The sequence below is a fragment of the Sphaerodactylus townsendi genome, linkage group LG07 (genome assembly GCF_021028975.2).
Source record: "Sphaerodactylus townsendi isolate TG3544 linkage group LG07, MPM_Stown_v2.3, whole genome shotgun sequence".
Taxonomy (NCBI): Eukaryota; Metazoa; Chordata; class Lepidosauria; order Squamata; family Sphaerodactylidae; genus Sphaerodactylus; species Sphaerodactylus townsendi.
Window position 1 is genome coordinate 94528833 of NC_059431.1, and position 17743 is coordinate 94546575.

General features: G+C 42.5%; 2 protein-coding genes across 2 annotated transcripts in view; one reads left to right on the forward strand and one right to left on the reverse strand.

Moving 5' to 3' along the window:
* Positions 1–5332, forward strand: part of LOC125437021 (atrial natriuretic peptide receptor 2-like) — a 66763-nt gene extending 61431 nt beyond the window's left edge. The window contains exons 21-23 of the mRNA XM_048504391.1: positions 10–108; positions 2160–2251; positions 4368–5332. Of these exons, the coding sequence (XP_048360348.1) occupies positions 10–108; positions 2160–2251; positions 4368–4502 (326 nt within the window). The 3' untranslated portion in view covers positions 4503–5332. The remainder of the gene's footprint in view (positions 1–9; positions 109–2159; positions 2252–4367) is intronic.
* Positions 5333–12736: 7404 nt separating this feature from the next.
* Positions 12737–17723, reverse strand: TMEM215 (transmembrane protein 215). The gene has a single exon (XM_048502650.1). It carries the CDS (start codon positions 17443–17445, stop codon positions 16732–16734), a length of 714 nt encoding a protein of 237 aa, XP_048358607.1. The 5' UTR covers positions 17446–17723; the 3' UTR covers positions 12737–16731.
* Between the last annotated feature and the right edge of the window lie 20 nt (positions 17724–17743).

A 17743-nucleotide genomic window follows, 5' to 3' on the forward strand; every position in this document is an offset into this window, starting at 1 on the left:
TGTCCCCAGGAGCAGTTGTGGCTGGTGTGGTGGGAACAAAAATGCCACGGTACTGTTTATTTGGGGATACTGTCAACACTGCCTCTCGGATGGAGTCTACCAGTGAAGGTAACAGCAGTGCAGAATAGATCGCCACCATTTAGATATGTACTGTAATGTCAAGAAGACATCAATGCCAATTCTCATTCAGTTATAAAACCACATCTCAGAAATGTTGTGGACATATTTTTTAAATCATTAGAGAAGAAGGGACGACTATCTTTTTCAGGGTGTGGAGAGAAGCAGATTGCTTCCCAGTTAGGCTTCCTGGAGGCCTCAAGCACTGCTGGGAATTATGTATTTGCTGTCTTGCCTTCTTTTTTCCAACAGAGGCAGTTCCAGAAGGATAGAGTAAGAATCTACATGTCTTTCGCTCTGTTGGGGGCACTTACGTTCCCTGTAGTTGCCCAGGTGCAAGCTTCCCCTCATAACTGCATCCTTGAGGGTAACATAATTGTAACATACCCATCCAAGCTTCTTTCTATTCAGCAGTATTACACAGGATGTCTCGCTTTGTTTGAATGTGTCTCATATTGCTTCCTTGGTTGGTAACAAAGAAATGATTTACAGTTCTATCAAATATATTCCCCATTCTGCACTTTTGGACAAGGGCCCTGCCCCCACAAAGGAGGCAGGGAGAAAGAGCCAGCCAGCCTCACGGGACTTGGCTGGGTTCCTCATCCAGCTCTACCTGGTATGGGCATGGCCTGCAGTGCCTGGCTTGGGATGACTGGGCATGGCTTGTGCAAACTGCAAGTCACCTTTGCTTGGTCAGGCATCACTTACATGGACTGGCAGCTGCCTTCCTCCAGCCGTGCATGGCCCTTCTGTCCTGGACTGAATTGCCCCAAGTGGAGGGCAGACCTTTGGTCCACTAGGAAATTCCCTGGTGGCTATAATGGCCAGCTGACCCCTGTATTCAGATCAAGAATAACTGAAAAAGGAATAGCTTAAAACGACTTTAATGTAAACAAAAATTAAAACTTCTTATATTGCAGCTGCTCTAGAACAAACAGTTGCTCTAGAGCAAACTTAAGGCAAATCCAGAAATCATCAGTTCCCCCCCCCCCCCCATAACTGCATCCTTGAGGGTTAAAGAAGAAGGAAGGGGAATGGAATTGGGCGGACTAAACACCATTATCCTTTGCCATTTTGCATTGTCATGGAAGGGGGGAGCCGTAAAAGTCACACTCTATGAGTGGAAGTCCTTGCAGTCTCAGAAATGCACCATTGGCTCCGCCCCAGAGTCTCTACAGTATAACACCAGATACTGCTTTTCACATGATTTCAAGGTGCTCATTCCAGTAGGAAATGGGAGATTCCGAAATTTCTTCAGATGGCTCCCAACAGAAAATGAAAGTCATTCTGAATTTCTGCTCCCAAGTGAGAGGTAGAAACTTGCAGATCATAAGCAGCTCAGGGATCGAGACCGGAGTGGGCTTGTGGGTGGGCATTTGGCGACTCTTGCCATACATCAATCTATTTCCACAGAAGCAGAAGGACTTTAGAGGAGAATGTTCAAATATTGGGCTCTGTCCAAGTCTCACTGAAAGTACCATCATCTTGCACATCTCCCATTTATTTCAGTGGGATACAGAGGAAAACTTCTTGGTGGATTGTGGCCATTGAAACTAGATTTGCCTTTTTTTTTACTTGAACTTAAATGGCAGCCTGAAACCCAGACATGGAATATGTAACCCTCTATTCATCAGTTACCTCCATGCTAAGCTGCTGCTAAAGGAAGAGGAGGAGGACTGGCACAAAAGTTGGCAACTTTAAGTGGAACTTCATGAAGGAACCTTCACTGGTAGACAGAAGGGTTAATGTCATCATCTATAAGGAGCTGGGAAATAGAGGGATGTGCTTTGGAGCCTTTGTTGACAGCTGTGTATGCATGCCATGGAATGTCTCAAAAAGATACTGACGAAATCTTTAGGGACCCTCTGCGAGAGCCCCAATGAGCATGGCTGTACCGGTAAACAAATGAAAGAAGATAGGGGGTCCTCTGTACTGTAACACTGTCTGTGAGCTAAGTGGTCACTATCTATGGTTAGTTGCTTTTTAATCAATAACAGATTTCTGAGATGGGCAGTTTAGTATCTCTCAATTTTTCTCTTCAGCTCTCAAAATACAGTGCAGTTCAACTACATACCAGCTGCTGGAACAGATTGGAGAGTACATATTGGTGTGCCGAGGGAATTTGCAAGTCAAGGTAAATACAGAGTGTTTGTGTTCAGGCTTCCCTGAAAGACAGTAAGGGAATGATTGGCTGGAAGGCTTCTGTTTTAACCCCTGAAATGCCAACATTTACCTGAAACATAAATAGTACTTGGTGGGATTGCTCCTTAAGTAACATTTATGCAGCAACCAGAACTTGGTTAATGGCTTTGTTAAAAATAAACCCATGCAATACCCAGTGTTAAGAGCAACAGAAATTGTACAACATGCCACACAAGCTCTGAGTACTCGGCAACTTTTCAACAAGCCAGATGGATTTCTTTTTAAGTGTGTCTGTGGGGAATGTTTAATACTGAGATCCGAAGGCCACTGTTCGTTTATAACCTTAGTTAGGATGCCATGCAAATTTAAATGGATACCATTTCCACCCAGCACTACTGCATCCAATCAGACCCACCTGTAATACTACATAGGATTCAGACCTAAAGATTTTGAGTTTTGCTCTGGACCAAAGATTTTTGCCTTGCTTTGGATCAAAAATGAGTACAGCCTCTATGGAAGGACTTGGGAATCCCCCAGAATTACAGTTCATTTCCACACTACAGAGATCAGTTCTCCTGCAGAAAATGTATTGTAGGCACCAGATGTCCCTCCAGGGGAGGTATTCCACAGGTGAGTTGCCACCTTTGGGGAAAAAAACACCCTGTCTATGGCCACTACCTGCCTCACTTCTGTAGACATGGGCACAGACATCAGGGCTTGGGAAGAGGATATCGTTAAGAGATCTGTTAAGAGATTTGGAGATCTCTAGCCACGCCTGGAGGCTGGCAACCCTAGTTTCTAGGCACAATCCAATGTGCTAGTTCTAACTTTTTAAGGTCTTAAACAGCTTGGAGCCAGGGCCTTCAGACTGTTTCCTGTCATGCAGTGCAGCTCATCAGTCAGTAATCTCTTCTCAAGGCCTGATGTCTGTGCCCATGTCAGCAGAGGTGAGGCAAGGCGGGTTTTTCAGTGGGGGCAACTCACTTGTGGAATACCTCCCCTTGAGACACATCTGGTGCCTACTTCACAGACCTTTAAGTGCCAAGTTTGAGGCCAAAACATTTCTTTATGCATTCTCAGTTTCCTTGCATCTAACTTACTGTTTCTTCAAGAGGTTTTTTCCCCCAGTTCTGCACATGTCGGCAATTTGATACAGCACCTTTTGCATTTTATCAAGTGCAAAAAGCTGTTGATTTAAACGGCAGGGAGAGACGCTTTATTTAACGTATGACATTGAATCAAACATCAGAGGAGCAAAATACATGCAGAACTGAAACACTCACACACACCGGGAAAGAGCATTTTAGATACGAATGGTATCTGGTAATTATAAAAGTCCCTATTAAAACCCTCTTGGCTTAGAAAGGGTGTTCTGTCAAAAGGTTTCCATCCTCATTTAGATGTTTTTCAGGTGTTCTTCTGGCCTGACTGCTGAATGTAGTTCTAAGCCCCTGGCTTGTTTTGCTGTGGATAATTCTCATGCTTTATGGTTTGGTTGTATTGTTTTTACTTTGTGAGCTGCCTTGAGTAGGTTTCTGAACTGGCAGAATATAAATCCTCTAAATGAATAAGTAATTTCAGCCTGCCATGAAACTTAATAGGTAACCTTTGTTAATCATTCTTTCCGATTGCAACCTAACTTACAGGGTTGTTGTGAGGACAAAATGAAACCGCGCAGAACTATGTGCACCATCTTGAACCCCCTGGAGGATGGGAGAGATAAAAATGCACCAAATAAATTTTGTTCCAGCCACAGCTGTCAACCGATTGAGGAAGTTTAGTTGATTACCCAGTTGCCTTTTAGCTGATCCGACTGTAATTTCATTTATTATTCAAAGTTCTTTTGAAACAAAGGAAGTGCAAGGAACAAATGACAGCTTCCATTCCTGTTGATGTTTACATTTCCTATCATAGCGACACACCAGAACTAATGTATCATTGGGATATCCTTTTGTCCTTAATTTGCAGACCCAAATAGCATTTTGGTTGATTAATCTGCCAAGCCAAGCCTGCAGTCCTGATTCCAGTGATGTTAATATACAGAGAAAATGTTCTCAAGAGGAAAGCATTGTTGTCACTATTGATGTAAATTCTGTTTGTCTTTCTAGGGGAAAGGTGACATGATCACCTACTGGCTGGAAGGGAAGAAGACGGGTGCCATTCAAAAGAAAGCTCTGAGTCCTTCTACAGCTTCTCGGTCTTCTAACCAAAATGGTTTCCATCTGATCCCTGGAGTTGTGTAGAACAGACTTGCAATGAAAGAGCTGGGCTTGCCAGTGACTGCTGCTGCCCCTGCCCCCGATCAGCCTCCACTCATAGGTGAAAAGAAATCTGGAAATGGTCCTCCCCCTGCCTTTTATTAACAGAAACTGAGGGCTGAAGGCTGGCAATATTGTTATGATTACTTAGCAACCCTACGTTGGGCATTGTCTAGGGTATTTGTCTCTAAAAATAAAACCCCAATGTATATTTTTAGAGTTCAGATTTTTTTCTGCTAACCCGATGCTTTGCTCAGGTTTGTAGAAAGACTGACTTTGTGTGTTCATGGCCCAAACTAGGGTTTCTCAACGCCCACCCCCCAAATCAGCTGCCCCACTGGGGCCGATTCAAAGTGCTGGTATTGACCTTTAAAGCCCTATATGGGTTGGGGCTAGCATGCATGAAGGACTACCCATTCCCATATAAACCTACCAGACTATTATGATAATCTCCAGAGGCTCTGCTTTGGATGCTCTTGCAATCTGACAATAGCAATAATAGCCTTCACAGTGGTGGTGCAAAAACTCTTGAACTCCCTCCCCAAGCAGATTCATCTGTCTCCCTTTATCAGCAGATTCATCTGTCTCCCTTTATCAGCAGATTCATCTGTCTCCCTTTACCAGCAGGTGAAGACTTTTGTTGTTTCATTTGGCATTCCTCATTAACTCTCTTTGGTCAATTCCGCAAAACATAATAATACCGGGTTACATTCAATATTTAAAAATTCGGATCTATTTTATCCTGGTTTCTCGCTGTGCATGGATGCCTGTTTCCATGAAGGAATCAATTTAAGACCAAGAGAAAATTTCTTTCACACGAGCCTGATTTTTTTGTTTTTACCAAAAAAAATCAAACATCCCCGGTGTGCTGCATTCTGATTGGCTCCCCCCCCCCCCAAAGGCAACGCTTCTGATTGGCAGATCTACAGAGACCATAGGAAAACCAAGCATGGAAGCAGATTTAATGTGGAATTTTGGGAAAAGATCACCATTTTAGCAGTTGTTGAAAAACGCAGGATGAGAGAAATATTGTGGGACAAATCAGCTTTAGGATCGGGAACCATGCGAACTTCTTGGCCAAACCAAGATATTTCCCTTGCTCAACTCAGGATATTTGGACCGTGTGGAATCAACCTTTGTCTCTCTTCCCTGTTAGTGAGCCTGTGTTTATGGGTAAATATATTTTATTTATTTGTTTTAAATATTTTATATATGCTTGTATTAAATGCTGAGTTTTAATTGTCTGCTGCTTTGGGGACAGGTGGAAAATGGCATACAAAAGTTTTAATTAAATAAAATTTGGAAACTCCAGTTAGTGCAAAACATGGCAACCTGTTTGTTGTTGGGAATTACTGATAACTACATTACTGATAATTAAACCAAAATTATTATGTCTAAACTAACCCACAGTTGGCAGCTTGGTAGATAAGTGCAAGAGAAAATTAAATTAATGAATTATGAACCCTCAAACGTATTTGTTTTTCTGCTGTTCTTTCCACATATGTTCAAAACAAAAGGACATAAAACAATAAGTAGCAATAAAACAACATTAAAATGTCCAACGATAGAAAGCAGCATAAAAATATGAAGGAGATTAAATGAAACATAAAAAGCTGCACCAAGCAAATAATTAGAGACAATCAGTCCAAAAAGGTATTCAAACCATGTAATGAAAACGATCAAGTTTTCAGTCCAGTCCAGTAAATTAAAGGATATATTAAATCAACAATTTAAAAATATTGGGCAAATAAAAATACTTTTATCCCAGAACTGGAAAATTAACAAATTTGGACCAAGCAGAGGGCACTTCATTCATAAGACATCTCTGATGAAAAAAGCTGATCTTTAATGGCCACTCCCCCACCCCCCTAAGGCCCTCAGACTGTGGCCGATTCCCCATGGTCAATTAATTGGTGATACTCACACAAAATATCAAGGATTCAGGAAGAACTCCCCACTGCCTGATCGACGAACCAGGATTCATCCTGGTTCTGGCGCTCATTCTCCCCCTTATCCCACGTCTTTGCCAAATCCGCTTGAAAGTACTACTTTTTTTAAAAAACACGATTCCTGCCATGGAGTGTGACGCAAATGCCTTACAACCAATCAGTGCGCACGGTGCTGTTCTCGCGAGAGAACGATAACCAACCAGAAACTTGGGCGGGCGAGACGTGCTGATGTCATAACATGAGCATGTTTTTACGGGAGAAAAAAAAGATCCCGCCCCAACATGGCAGAACAACCAATCAGGAGAGACCCATCAAGCCAATTGCATGGTATTGGGGATTATTACATTTCTTGAATCCGAGATAGGCCTAGATGTCTTCACTGGAAACATGCTGCAGTGGGGAGGCCGAGACCTCGATGAAAAGGTGCAGTTTATTTTCAAACTTGGTTTGATCTAGATTGAATTTCCCGGTGGAGATTTAGCCTGTGACTGAAACTAGGATGGGCTCATATGGGAACTGGCAGTCCTTTAGATGCCCTAGAAACAGGAGATTAGTGGCAGCAAAGGGTGTAGAAACTACTGTTAAAGCTTGAGATTACTTCTTGTTGAAGAACTGGCTTATAGTGGAATCAAAGGTGGACTGTTTCTTTAGCTCTGAGAATATTGTGCTGAGAATATTGAAAGTCCTGAACGTTTCCCAATTTGAAACCAGCATTCAAAATACTATCTCTGGTAGAATTATGTAATGTAGGAAAGAACTACATAAAATATGAAGATGCAGAGCAAAAGAAATGGAAGAATTTTTTTTTAATGTCCATGGGTTTGTATGCCTATAAGTGTTCTTTGCACTGCCTACTTGATGCACCTCAGTGACACATCCTTTTTGCTACGCAAATAGCATAATTCTGCTTTCATGGAGAACCTCAGAAGCACTCTGAGTCATCCTGGAATTCAGAACACTGAATCTGATGGTAGAAAAGCAAGTGGAGTACATGATTCCACTATAAGCCAGTTCTTCAACAGGAAGTAATCTCAAGCTTTTACAGTAGTTTCTACACCTTTTGCTGCCACTAATCTCCTGTTTCTAGGGCATCTGGCTGTGTGGCTGCTGCTTCTCACAAACTCTCTTCATAGATGGTAACTGCTTTTCATTTTCATTCATAAGCTATTGTGATGATGGATAATTTCTCATGTTACAAAACTGTATGTCACCCAAAAGCGGATGTGTTCATCATTGCACTGAGATCTTTATTCAAGCTCCCATCAATGGCATTTTGCTTTCAAGTTAATTAAAAGAACCCTGCCAGATCAGATGGAACACCATCTAGTCCAGCATTTCTGATTCCCCCAGCGCCCAGCCAGATGTTTCTGGGAAACCCACAAGCAGAGCATAAAGACAGCATGTGGTATTCAGAAGACACTTTTCTCTGTCTGCAGATAAAATCACTAGTGAATCAGGACTAGTGAATTTGCCTGATGGAGCACAAATTAGATATAAAACAGTTTATATCTATAAAGCTTCATTTCGCTTCATACTGCAATCCCTGATTGTTGAAAGTTGGGAGAAAATACCCCGTGAACTCACCATCAGAGTTGCAGAAGATGTGGCATGGTATTTCAGAGGACATGAAGAAAATTCCAAGCTGTCAACTTTCTGGTATGTTAGGAACCTTCTTAGTGAAGCAAAAGATGATCCATGCTGAGTTTATTCTTTAGAAATATCGTTTTTATCATGCCCTTTTATTTGCTCAAAACATATGTTGCCACTTCAAAGAGCTGCTCAAGATGGATCACAAAAGAAAACAAGATAAAATAATTGAAACATAACCAAATTCTCAGCTATGAAAATCCCAGCCAGTAAAACCCCAAGAGCGTGAAAACAACATGCAAAAACAAAAAATATTTACCAACATAAATGGTCCTCATAACAATTACCATGCTAGCAGCAAATTGTAAGGAAGGTCAAACTCTAAGGAAAAAGAAATGTTTTAACCTGATGCCTGAAACAAAGCAAGAGAAGTATGAGGTGAGTTTCAACCCTTCCCCTTCAGAACTTTGAGCAGCACATACATTCTCTTGCCATCCCCATTTTGTTTTCAAAACTAGGGGTGAACAATGCAAGAGTCCCTGCATTACATCCAAAGATATTCTCACGAATGTGACTTTTGGCATTCCTGGGGCTTTCTCTTTTAAACCAGATGAAAAACAAACCTCCTTTGATTATGTTCAAAAGGTAATGGGGGGGGGGGGGGCGGCGGCAGGCAGAGGGTCGCTATGGAGACCAGGTGGAGCTAAGCACCACTGTCAATACGGCACAAGGTAGCTGGCTGATGTATGCCATTCTCTATGCCATTTATGCCCTTTAAAAGTTTTCTCCCCATTTCCCTTCTGAGTTGCACAGTAGCAGTACATCTTGGATTGGTGGGGAAAGAGAAACTGAGGGGACTCTGTGTGTGTGCGACTTGTCTAAGACCATCCTGCCAGAAGCAAGATTCAAATATTTCAGTCACTACAGCTACAACTCAGCTTCACAAATCATTTGTGACACATTGCCAGTAGTAAGCAAACAAAAAAAGAACAACTCTTCCATTCCATGCAAAAACATGCCTGCCTTATCCCCTGAATACAATTCTTACTTCTGACCAAGGCAGTGACTGTTTAGTAGCCTGATTCCCCCCCGTAGATTTTAAAAAAATATTGGATATGCTCCTTCACTGCACTTCACATATGATATCCCAGCAATCACCACTAGGAACGTATGGTTTTGTTTTGTTCGGATTCAGTTCATTCTCTTTGCTCGTTATTTTGTTTGAATTGTTTAATAGCATCATGTCTCACCTTCACATTAAATTGATTTGGGAAACCATTCTCGGTGGTTTCAATGGGAAACATGTTTCCATCAGTCATTTCCATTACCCAACTAAAATTATTTTCCAAAGCATCACATCCTTCATATGGGAGATCCTCTCTGCTAAATTTCAGACGAATGGAAGAAGATATCTATTATATAGGCAGTGAAAAATACAATTTACTTCTAATTCTCCACCCCAACCTATTGAGATGAAATTCACTGGGATTTCCTGCTAAATTGTGGACCAGAAGGAGAAAAAGAGTCAGTGTTTCACAGGCCATGAAAATTTCCCCTTGCAGAATAGGCAGTGAGGCAAATGGCTATGTGGTTATCAGTTTTTTCATCTTCCCCTTCCTGCCACCCAGAGTCTCATGGTGGGTGAGGGGGGGTGCAGTGGTGGGATTCAGCAGGTTTGCACCACTTCGGCAGAACCAGTTGTTAAAATGGTGCTTGTAAACAATCAGCTGTTAAATTATTTGAATCCCACCACTGGGGGGGGGATATATTTTAAACAGATTTATAGGTACATTTTTTGTTCCTTGTGAGTGATTTCCACTTCATCCATTTCTTGTTGCTGGTGTTCCTGATTTGTTAGTTGCCTTTATGCCATTGTTATGTTAAACCCACTCCTGTGCAATTAATACAAACAGAACATGAAAAACTGTGTACATTTAATAGAAAAAATTCAGGCTGAAGAACATGGAGCAATGGATCCTATCAGTTTATCCACAGGCAAAAGTTCATGGGATTCAACAAGTTTGACTCTTGGGTTCAGTTTGAACATGGCAGAAGAAAATATCTTTCCCCCGCCCTAATCTTAATAGCAGAGGGTGTGAAATGTGAGAGCCCCTATGTTCTTAAGCAGAAATGGTGAGTGGTAATAAACCCTGCACTCACATAGCTCCTATATTAAATTGATTAATTTCAGCATTTTTCCCAAGCTCCTGTTGAACTTAACTTCCCAGTATCCATTAAGCAGCTGGTAAGCTTCCTTGCAGAAAATTAAATGCTTCAAAAAACAGAACAGTGAAATTAGCCATGCAGGCATTCCTCTTCTTCACCTGCTTGCTTGGTTTTGTTAAAACAAAAATTCACCTGAGTCCAAACCCACTTTACATGTGAATGGGCAGCACTCATACATAATCAGGATCCCCAACGATCTTGTGAAAACACCAACTACTGAAAAACGTGTACAACAACAACGGCTGGATAAATTTTCTTGTTGGAGCAAGGCAGGCCTACTGTGTACCTATTCTGTCCCTGGCCCTTTCCCCATTTACCATTTGCTGCGCGCTACTGTCCCCAAATAGTGCGGGGTCCAGCAGCGCTCCCCACGAGTCCGGGCGGCGACAACGCAGCCACCCCAACTCTGCCGCTCTCACGTCCCCTCAGCGCGCGTCATTTCTGGCGCTGAAGAAACGGCACCTTCTGACTGCCTCGCAAGTGGGGAACACGACCCCGCGGCAGAAATCACACGCGCTGAGAGTAGCGCGCCGCAAACAGTAAGTGGGGAAAGGGCCCCTATGTGGTTCAGTGCTACCCACCGTGGTTGAACAGAATCAGCATTAGCAAGCAAGTCCTGTGAACACAGGATTTCAAACCTTCCCTGACTGTTTCTGAATGTAGCAGGTAATTTCACTTTGATTTGTTACTCTTCCAAGGTAAATGACCTCAGTATACTTGAGTCAGATTTAGATAAGATTTTGAATTTGCATCCCTAGTTGGCATACAAATGCACTTGATCACCTTTGGAACTTCTGAATTATACTATCACAAGAATGCCAGAGCTTCCCCGGAATATCAAAAACATAGTTTGGTATTTGCATTTCCCCTAACTTGTACCTCCCCCACCACCACCACACACACAAGTTCTTCAAAATGCCCAGTTTGTTACAAAACCGCAAAAATGAACAGGGAAGAATTACAAGGATAGCAATTAAACAGGAAAAGGCATTTCAGATTACTAAAGGAAGTAATACATTCTGTTTCCCAGATACCACTTTGCTAACTGAAATGATTCCAGTGTTTTGAGTCACTCTTCTATTAAGAGGTTTTAAATGTTTTTACTGACGTATTTTGTCTGTCTCTAAAACAGTTGGCCTTTGGGGTGTCTCTCTTTGCTTTGTAGTTCAATTAGAATTATTCTTTTTCTCATGATATATGCCGACCGGATAGGAGAGTTGAGCCTCCAGTGGGACTGTGTTCTAATTCAGTGCAAAGATGATGGGGGTTATGTTGCTGTAGCCCTTGACTACCCAAGGGAAAAAAAAACCCCCCCACACACACACCTGTTTTGCACTCTGGTGAGTACACCTGGGAACAAAGTCTGCATGGTATAAACGATCATCTCTCCATATATATGACCACCTCTGCCATATACCGGTATTCCCAGAGTCAAAGCAGTCTTCACACTGGATGTGTTTCCAGATGTTAAAACAAGGGCTCTTTCTCAGGTAGGAAGTACTTAGAAAGAACCTGGAAACTCACCACAAGTCCAAGTGGACAATATTGAGCTACATGGACCAATGGTTACAGTGCAACTTCATATGGATATAGTCACAATAAGACAAGGCCTGTCTGTTCCGATTCTTTCTTGGAGGCACACCATTACCTGATATGTGTTGGGGGGTTGACAATATAGAAGATCCAGCTACTTTAAGGCATGGGTTTGCCCCAATGATTCTAAGTTCCCCCAGCACCATTACATGAGACCTAACTTATTTTTCTCTGGAACATCCTCTGTAAGCATGCAAGTACTGTGTGGCTTGCCTTTCTTTCTAAATGGCAAGACATATTTTATGGTTAACATGAAGGAAAAATCATAGCCATGGCAAATATCACCATCTCTCCCTTTGATAATCTCCCCTGAAGGCACTGTCTATAACATTTTTTTAAAAACAGAGAGCCCCAAAAGAGCCCAAGATCCCTTGTGCATCAGCTAAATGGCATCATGTGCACAAGGTCACCCAGCGGGCTTCATGTGGAGGAGCGAGGAAACAAATCCAGTTCACCAGATAAGAGTCTACCATTCATGTGGAAGAATAGGAAATCCAACCCGGTTATCCAGATTAGAATCTGCTACCCTTTACCACTACACCATGGTTGAAAAAAATCTGAAGTCTTCCCTTAGGTTGGGATGATTGAGGGATAATTTAACTTTACTGTTTGTATTTATTGTTTACTTGTTGATTTACTGTGGGAAGCTACACTGAGCCCTTTGCAGGAAGGGCGACCTAAAAATAAAATAATAAATAAAATAAATAAAAATAACCCATCTAGAACAAATGATATTTGAGGAAGCTTGAGCCAGTATTAACATTTCTAAAATCAGGTAGCTCTTCGGAGTTCCATGGTCAGTTACAGAAACCCAAGGTTGGACAGACTTTACAGAGGCTGATAAAATACAAATTACTCTGAATTTATTGAATATGTTGTTCTTTGTTTTAACCCTTGGAAGACTTTCTGCATAGATTAAATATATAACATATATAAAATCTCAAATATGATATTACAGATATATTGCCCATATGATACAGAAACATAATATGCATTGAATTTGCAAATTCATTCCCTGTAGCCTCTGCAAGGCCTGCTGACGCAATCCGTTTTTGTGCTGAGATGACAAATCCTTCTTTCCATCATGGTGATCGTGAGGGGTAAACAATGATGCATCACGTATAAATATGCCAAAATGCCAACCTCCAGGCTCTTTGCATTTTATTTTTAAAAATATCTGGACAAATGGCCCAGCTAAAAATTAAACATTTTGAAATTCCATTGTTTTCAACTGGAGATATTTAAGCATGTATTCAACAGAGGAACTGAAAACCATAGGACTCCAAAAAACTGCTTCGCTTTGGCTGGATTATGCCAATGGTTTTATTATAGCCCATATGGTCCTAATTTCAGATCTGAATTATCTCCATTTAGCGTCACCACACTGATGAAAGTTATGTAATATGTGATGATTTCTTAGAAAGACCCAATTCACTTTCAATGGAAGTCAACAGTGAGAATTGTTTTTTGCCAAAGTATTGCGACAGCAAACTTTTCTTTGAAAGGACATAACTATCTTGCACGATCAACTAAAATCCATCTGATCTAGCATTCTATTTCTACCCAATTGCCCTGGGAAGTCAGAAGCAACCTTCACAATTTCTCTAATTGGGGGGTTAGGGGGGTTGGGTTGTCATCAAATCGCATATGACTTAAAGCAACCTGTGGTGGGGGTTTTCAAAGCAAGAGATGTTCATAGGTGGTTTGCCATTAATTGCCTCTGCTTCACAACCCTGACATTCCGTGGAGGTCTCCCTCTGAAATACTTGCCAGGATTGACCCTGCTTGGTTTCTGAGATCTAATGTGATCAGGCTATCCTGGGCTATCCTGATCAGGGCAATTTTGCAAATACTTCTAAAAAAATTGCTGACAGCCATCACATCCTGTGGTAGTAAATTCCACACTCTGTGGAGATACACGTACAATTTGAGCAATACTGTGGAAGAAAGTGCTCTACAATTTGTGTACCCACACACATTTCTCTCCTGAATAAAGTTTAAAGGAAACTGATTCTGTGAGTTAATAGTAAAAACAAACTGTACTTAGCTCTGACTGGCCAGAAACTAGGGATGTTACCACCCATGCCTCAAGCTTCTTCTGAACCCGTGTTTCAGTCTTTTTAAGAATTCTGCAGTGTGTGTGTGTTTGTTAATGGGAAAAGACAAATTGACTTTTATTAATAACACTATATATAGTGCTTCTTAAGAAAGGCAAATAGAACTATCAGGAAGGAGAAAGATACCAAATCATCATTTCATTCACTGGCCAACATGTCTGCCAAATCTCTTGGGAGATGATACTAGATGTTGAATTACATGGGGGGGAAATCACAATTTCCTGATACACATGTATGTCTATGGGCGCCCCTGAACAACACTGTATTTTATATTCAGTGGGAATTTAGAAGGGCAGGGGGACACATGGTATGCAAGATCAAGTTTGGGCTATTCCTTGTTTTTTCAAAAGGTAAGTTGCAATCCAAGGTAGCCTGCTTTTGAAGAGTGGAGAAAGTCTGATGGTTAAGGCTGCCAACTGCCTGAAGAAAAAAAACTCTTGCTCCTTTAATAATGGCTTAATGGTGATGCTATTTTTCTCCATGCCATGAAAAGTTTCAACTGCCCATTTCTGCACATTAAGCCTTTATTAAAGGGAAAGGACATTTTTCTCCAAGTCTGTTAGCAACCTCAGTTGCTCAGTGAGGTGCGAAAGAAAATATTTACCTATTTGCTTCTATGACTCTTTTATGATTTAAAAATATCTCCCCAAGGCTGAAATTGGCACTTGCAGGACATTACAGACTGTGGCACATGAACTCATGTATTTCCCCACAATAGCCAATTACATTTTTACAGAAGTGTTTAAATCACAGAAGACACCGGAGATCAAAGGATTAAATAAACACTCTCTCTTCTCCCTCCTGAATTCTTAAAACAGCTGCCTGGGAAAGCGAATTAGCATTTAATATTAAAAAGCCACATAAGACCCCATACCAAGATCCTTCACTGCAAGTCTGGTCAGTCCTTAGATGATGCTTGACTATGGCATGTGCCATCTTTTAATCAGTCCATGCCATACATTCAAAGTAGTCATTGTGAATGCTGTAATAGGGTTCTCACCATACAATATCATAAATGGATTTATGTTACTCTGAGGCAGCCAAACAGATTTTTGGCTGTAGAGAATTAGGAAGTTAGGAATCCTATGTCACAATAAATGTGCCAATAGACTCCTGTTTTATTTTACTGCCAGAAGACTTTTGTTTTCAATAGATTCAGTTTTCCTACATAAAATTCCAAAATGAAGAACTTTTAAAATATCCTCATAAATGTCCTCCGCTGTGCAGTTCATCTGTCAAAAGAAGAGACAATCTGCCTGTTCAAATTTCTACAAACCATGTTCTCTTCCATTTTATAAAGCCAACCCTATGATCGAAGTTTAAAATTGGATATGTAACGTTACATTAGATTTCAGATTAATGCCACAGCACAGAGGGATGATCAAGCAAAAGTCCAGTAGTATACTCAAATGCACCTCATGAAAACTTATGTGGAAATAAATTCTGTTAACTTTTAAGCTTCCCTTGGACTTGAATGTGATATTGCTGCAATTGGCTAATGTGGATCCTCCTCCAGAATTATCATAGAAGGAGGATGTAATATATAAACACCATCAAAAACACTCATGATTCCAAATTCATGACATGCTTTTCAAGGAGCAGATTCCTTAACAGCAGGGGAGGATAATATTTGCCCTTTTCATGGAACTATGTATGGTCAATTGTTTGCTCTGAGTTTTTCTCAGGTTCTGGACACACTGCAGGCAATGTAGGTTGACCTGCCTCAACTTGCCCATTTGATCTTCAAGAGGATGAAAAATACATACCCCACCCCCACCAGCAACAAGCCTTAAGCACAGATAAAAATATCTAGTTTTCTGAATGGTGACCAACCTCCTATTATTGCTTGCAAAAGTCAAGGGAGAGGGAGAATACAGGACACTCTCTTTTTCCCATGAAGAATGGAGTGGAGTTCCATGGTTGGAACCTCAGAATAGTTATTTGGCAGCGCAATCAGTCACAGGGGAGGTAGGGGCAGTGTGGGTCCAGACCACATAGCTTGAGAAAGAGGAAATGCGGTGTTGGTTTCTTGATTCAGGCCAGTATATTAGGCTGCTTTGGGTTAAGCAGAGGCCATTTACAGTAGACTAGATGCACCAGAACAAAGCAAAACAAAATAGGGAGTTCTAGCAGCAAGCTAAATTAGTGATGACTGTAATTTGGTGCAGATAAAGAAGGGGTTGTTTTTAATTACACCCTGAATCTGTTCAATTCTGTGCTGCCTCCTGATTCCCATGCCTGTCTGGGCTTCTGAGTGGAATACAGAAATGGATGGGAGAAACAAAGGTGATTTATGTTGCTGCCCCAGCCACGCTCCCACAGCCTCCCAGTCCTGGAATCCCAACAGTCTGGCCCTAAATACTGAAGTCTGCCCTGACATGAACTGTCATGAAATTTTCATCCCCAATCCCTGCAACATTTTCCAACCGAAGACGGCCCTACAAACCATCCTAATCGTTATTAATAATAAAAAAGGACCGATCCTCCTTAAACATGCTAATTATTACTTAAAGGGAGAATGGAACAAAGTATTTCAGGCACAAAAGGTTTGCGTTTCAGTCACGTACCAGGCTTGAAAGTTAAGAGCTGAGGATTGTCCCATGCAGTGCAAAAGGAGCCAATACTTATATGTATATAGATAGATTTGTTTTTTTCAGAGCCAGAAGTTGAGAAAGTCTGCTACTGTCAGGCGCACCTGGCCAAACAACAGTCTCATGAGAGGAAAAGTGGCCGGTGGTGCTTTTAAACGCCCGTCTCGTGATCTGAACAGATTTCCTCGCTGGGGTTGATGTAGCAGCAGTAGTTGTCGTAAGGGCTGTTCTCCTTGTAGGAGCAGACGATGATGCTGTCTTTAGGAGCCACGAATAGGTTGTCCTCCGTGGCTGGCCCGGCGGCGGCCCCTTGCAAGACCGGGGAGTCCGGCTGGTGCAAGGCACTGCAAGGGCCGCCCTCGGCCACGAAGACGTTCCCGGGCATCTCCGGGTAGCAGTTTTCCAAGTACCTGAGCATCTCCTCCTGGTCCACTTTGAGAAGCAAGGTCTTGCCCTCCTGGGCCACGGGGATGGCATCCTCCCTTGCTCCGTCGGGGATGGCTTTCCTGCCTAGGGTAGTGTAGGCTTGCTTGGCCAGTTCATCGCAGCTGCCCTTGCCCGATTCCAGGTCGGAGGGGGTCCTGAGCAGCTCCAGGGCGTCCTTGTCTTTGGGCTTCTTGCGGCAGCCGCGGCCCGGGGGGCACCACTTGGAGTCGGGCCACTTGGTGCAGCCGTCGGTTTTCCTGGCCAGGGCAATGGCTGCGATGCCGGGCAAGCAGATGGCGGGCCCGATGGCCAGCAGAGGGATGTCGCCCAGTGTCTCGCCCTTGATCCCGGACACCGTGAACATGAAACCAAACACGAGGAAGACGCTGACCAGAGCCACCACGAGTCCGGTGCGAGGGTTGATGTCGTCGGGTCTCATGGCTTGCCAACTGGTTGGGTCATTGGATCTTTTGGTCCCACTAAGCAATAAAGCGGGGAGAGAGAGAGAGAGGATGCTTGCTGTGGTTTCTGAGAAGGATCGTTAAAGCGAGATGGCGGGAAAGCAAACTCCACACCCAGGGAAAATTTTGCAGGGGGCGTCTTTAGTTCATCTTCCTACACCGTGCAGCGATTTCGCCCGGCTCAATGGAGCGCGCCTTGTTGCCCGTGCTCCGGCATCCCTCCGCAGCGTCTGCCAGGCAGGCTCGCCTTCTCCGCCTGCTGCCGCGCTGCTTTGA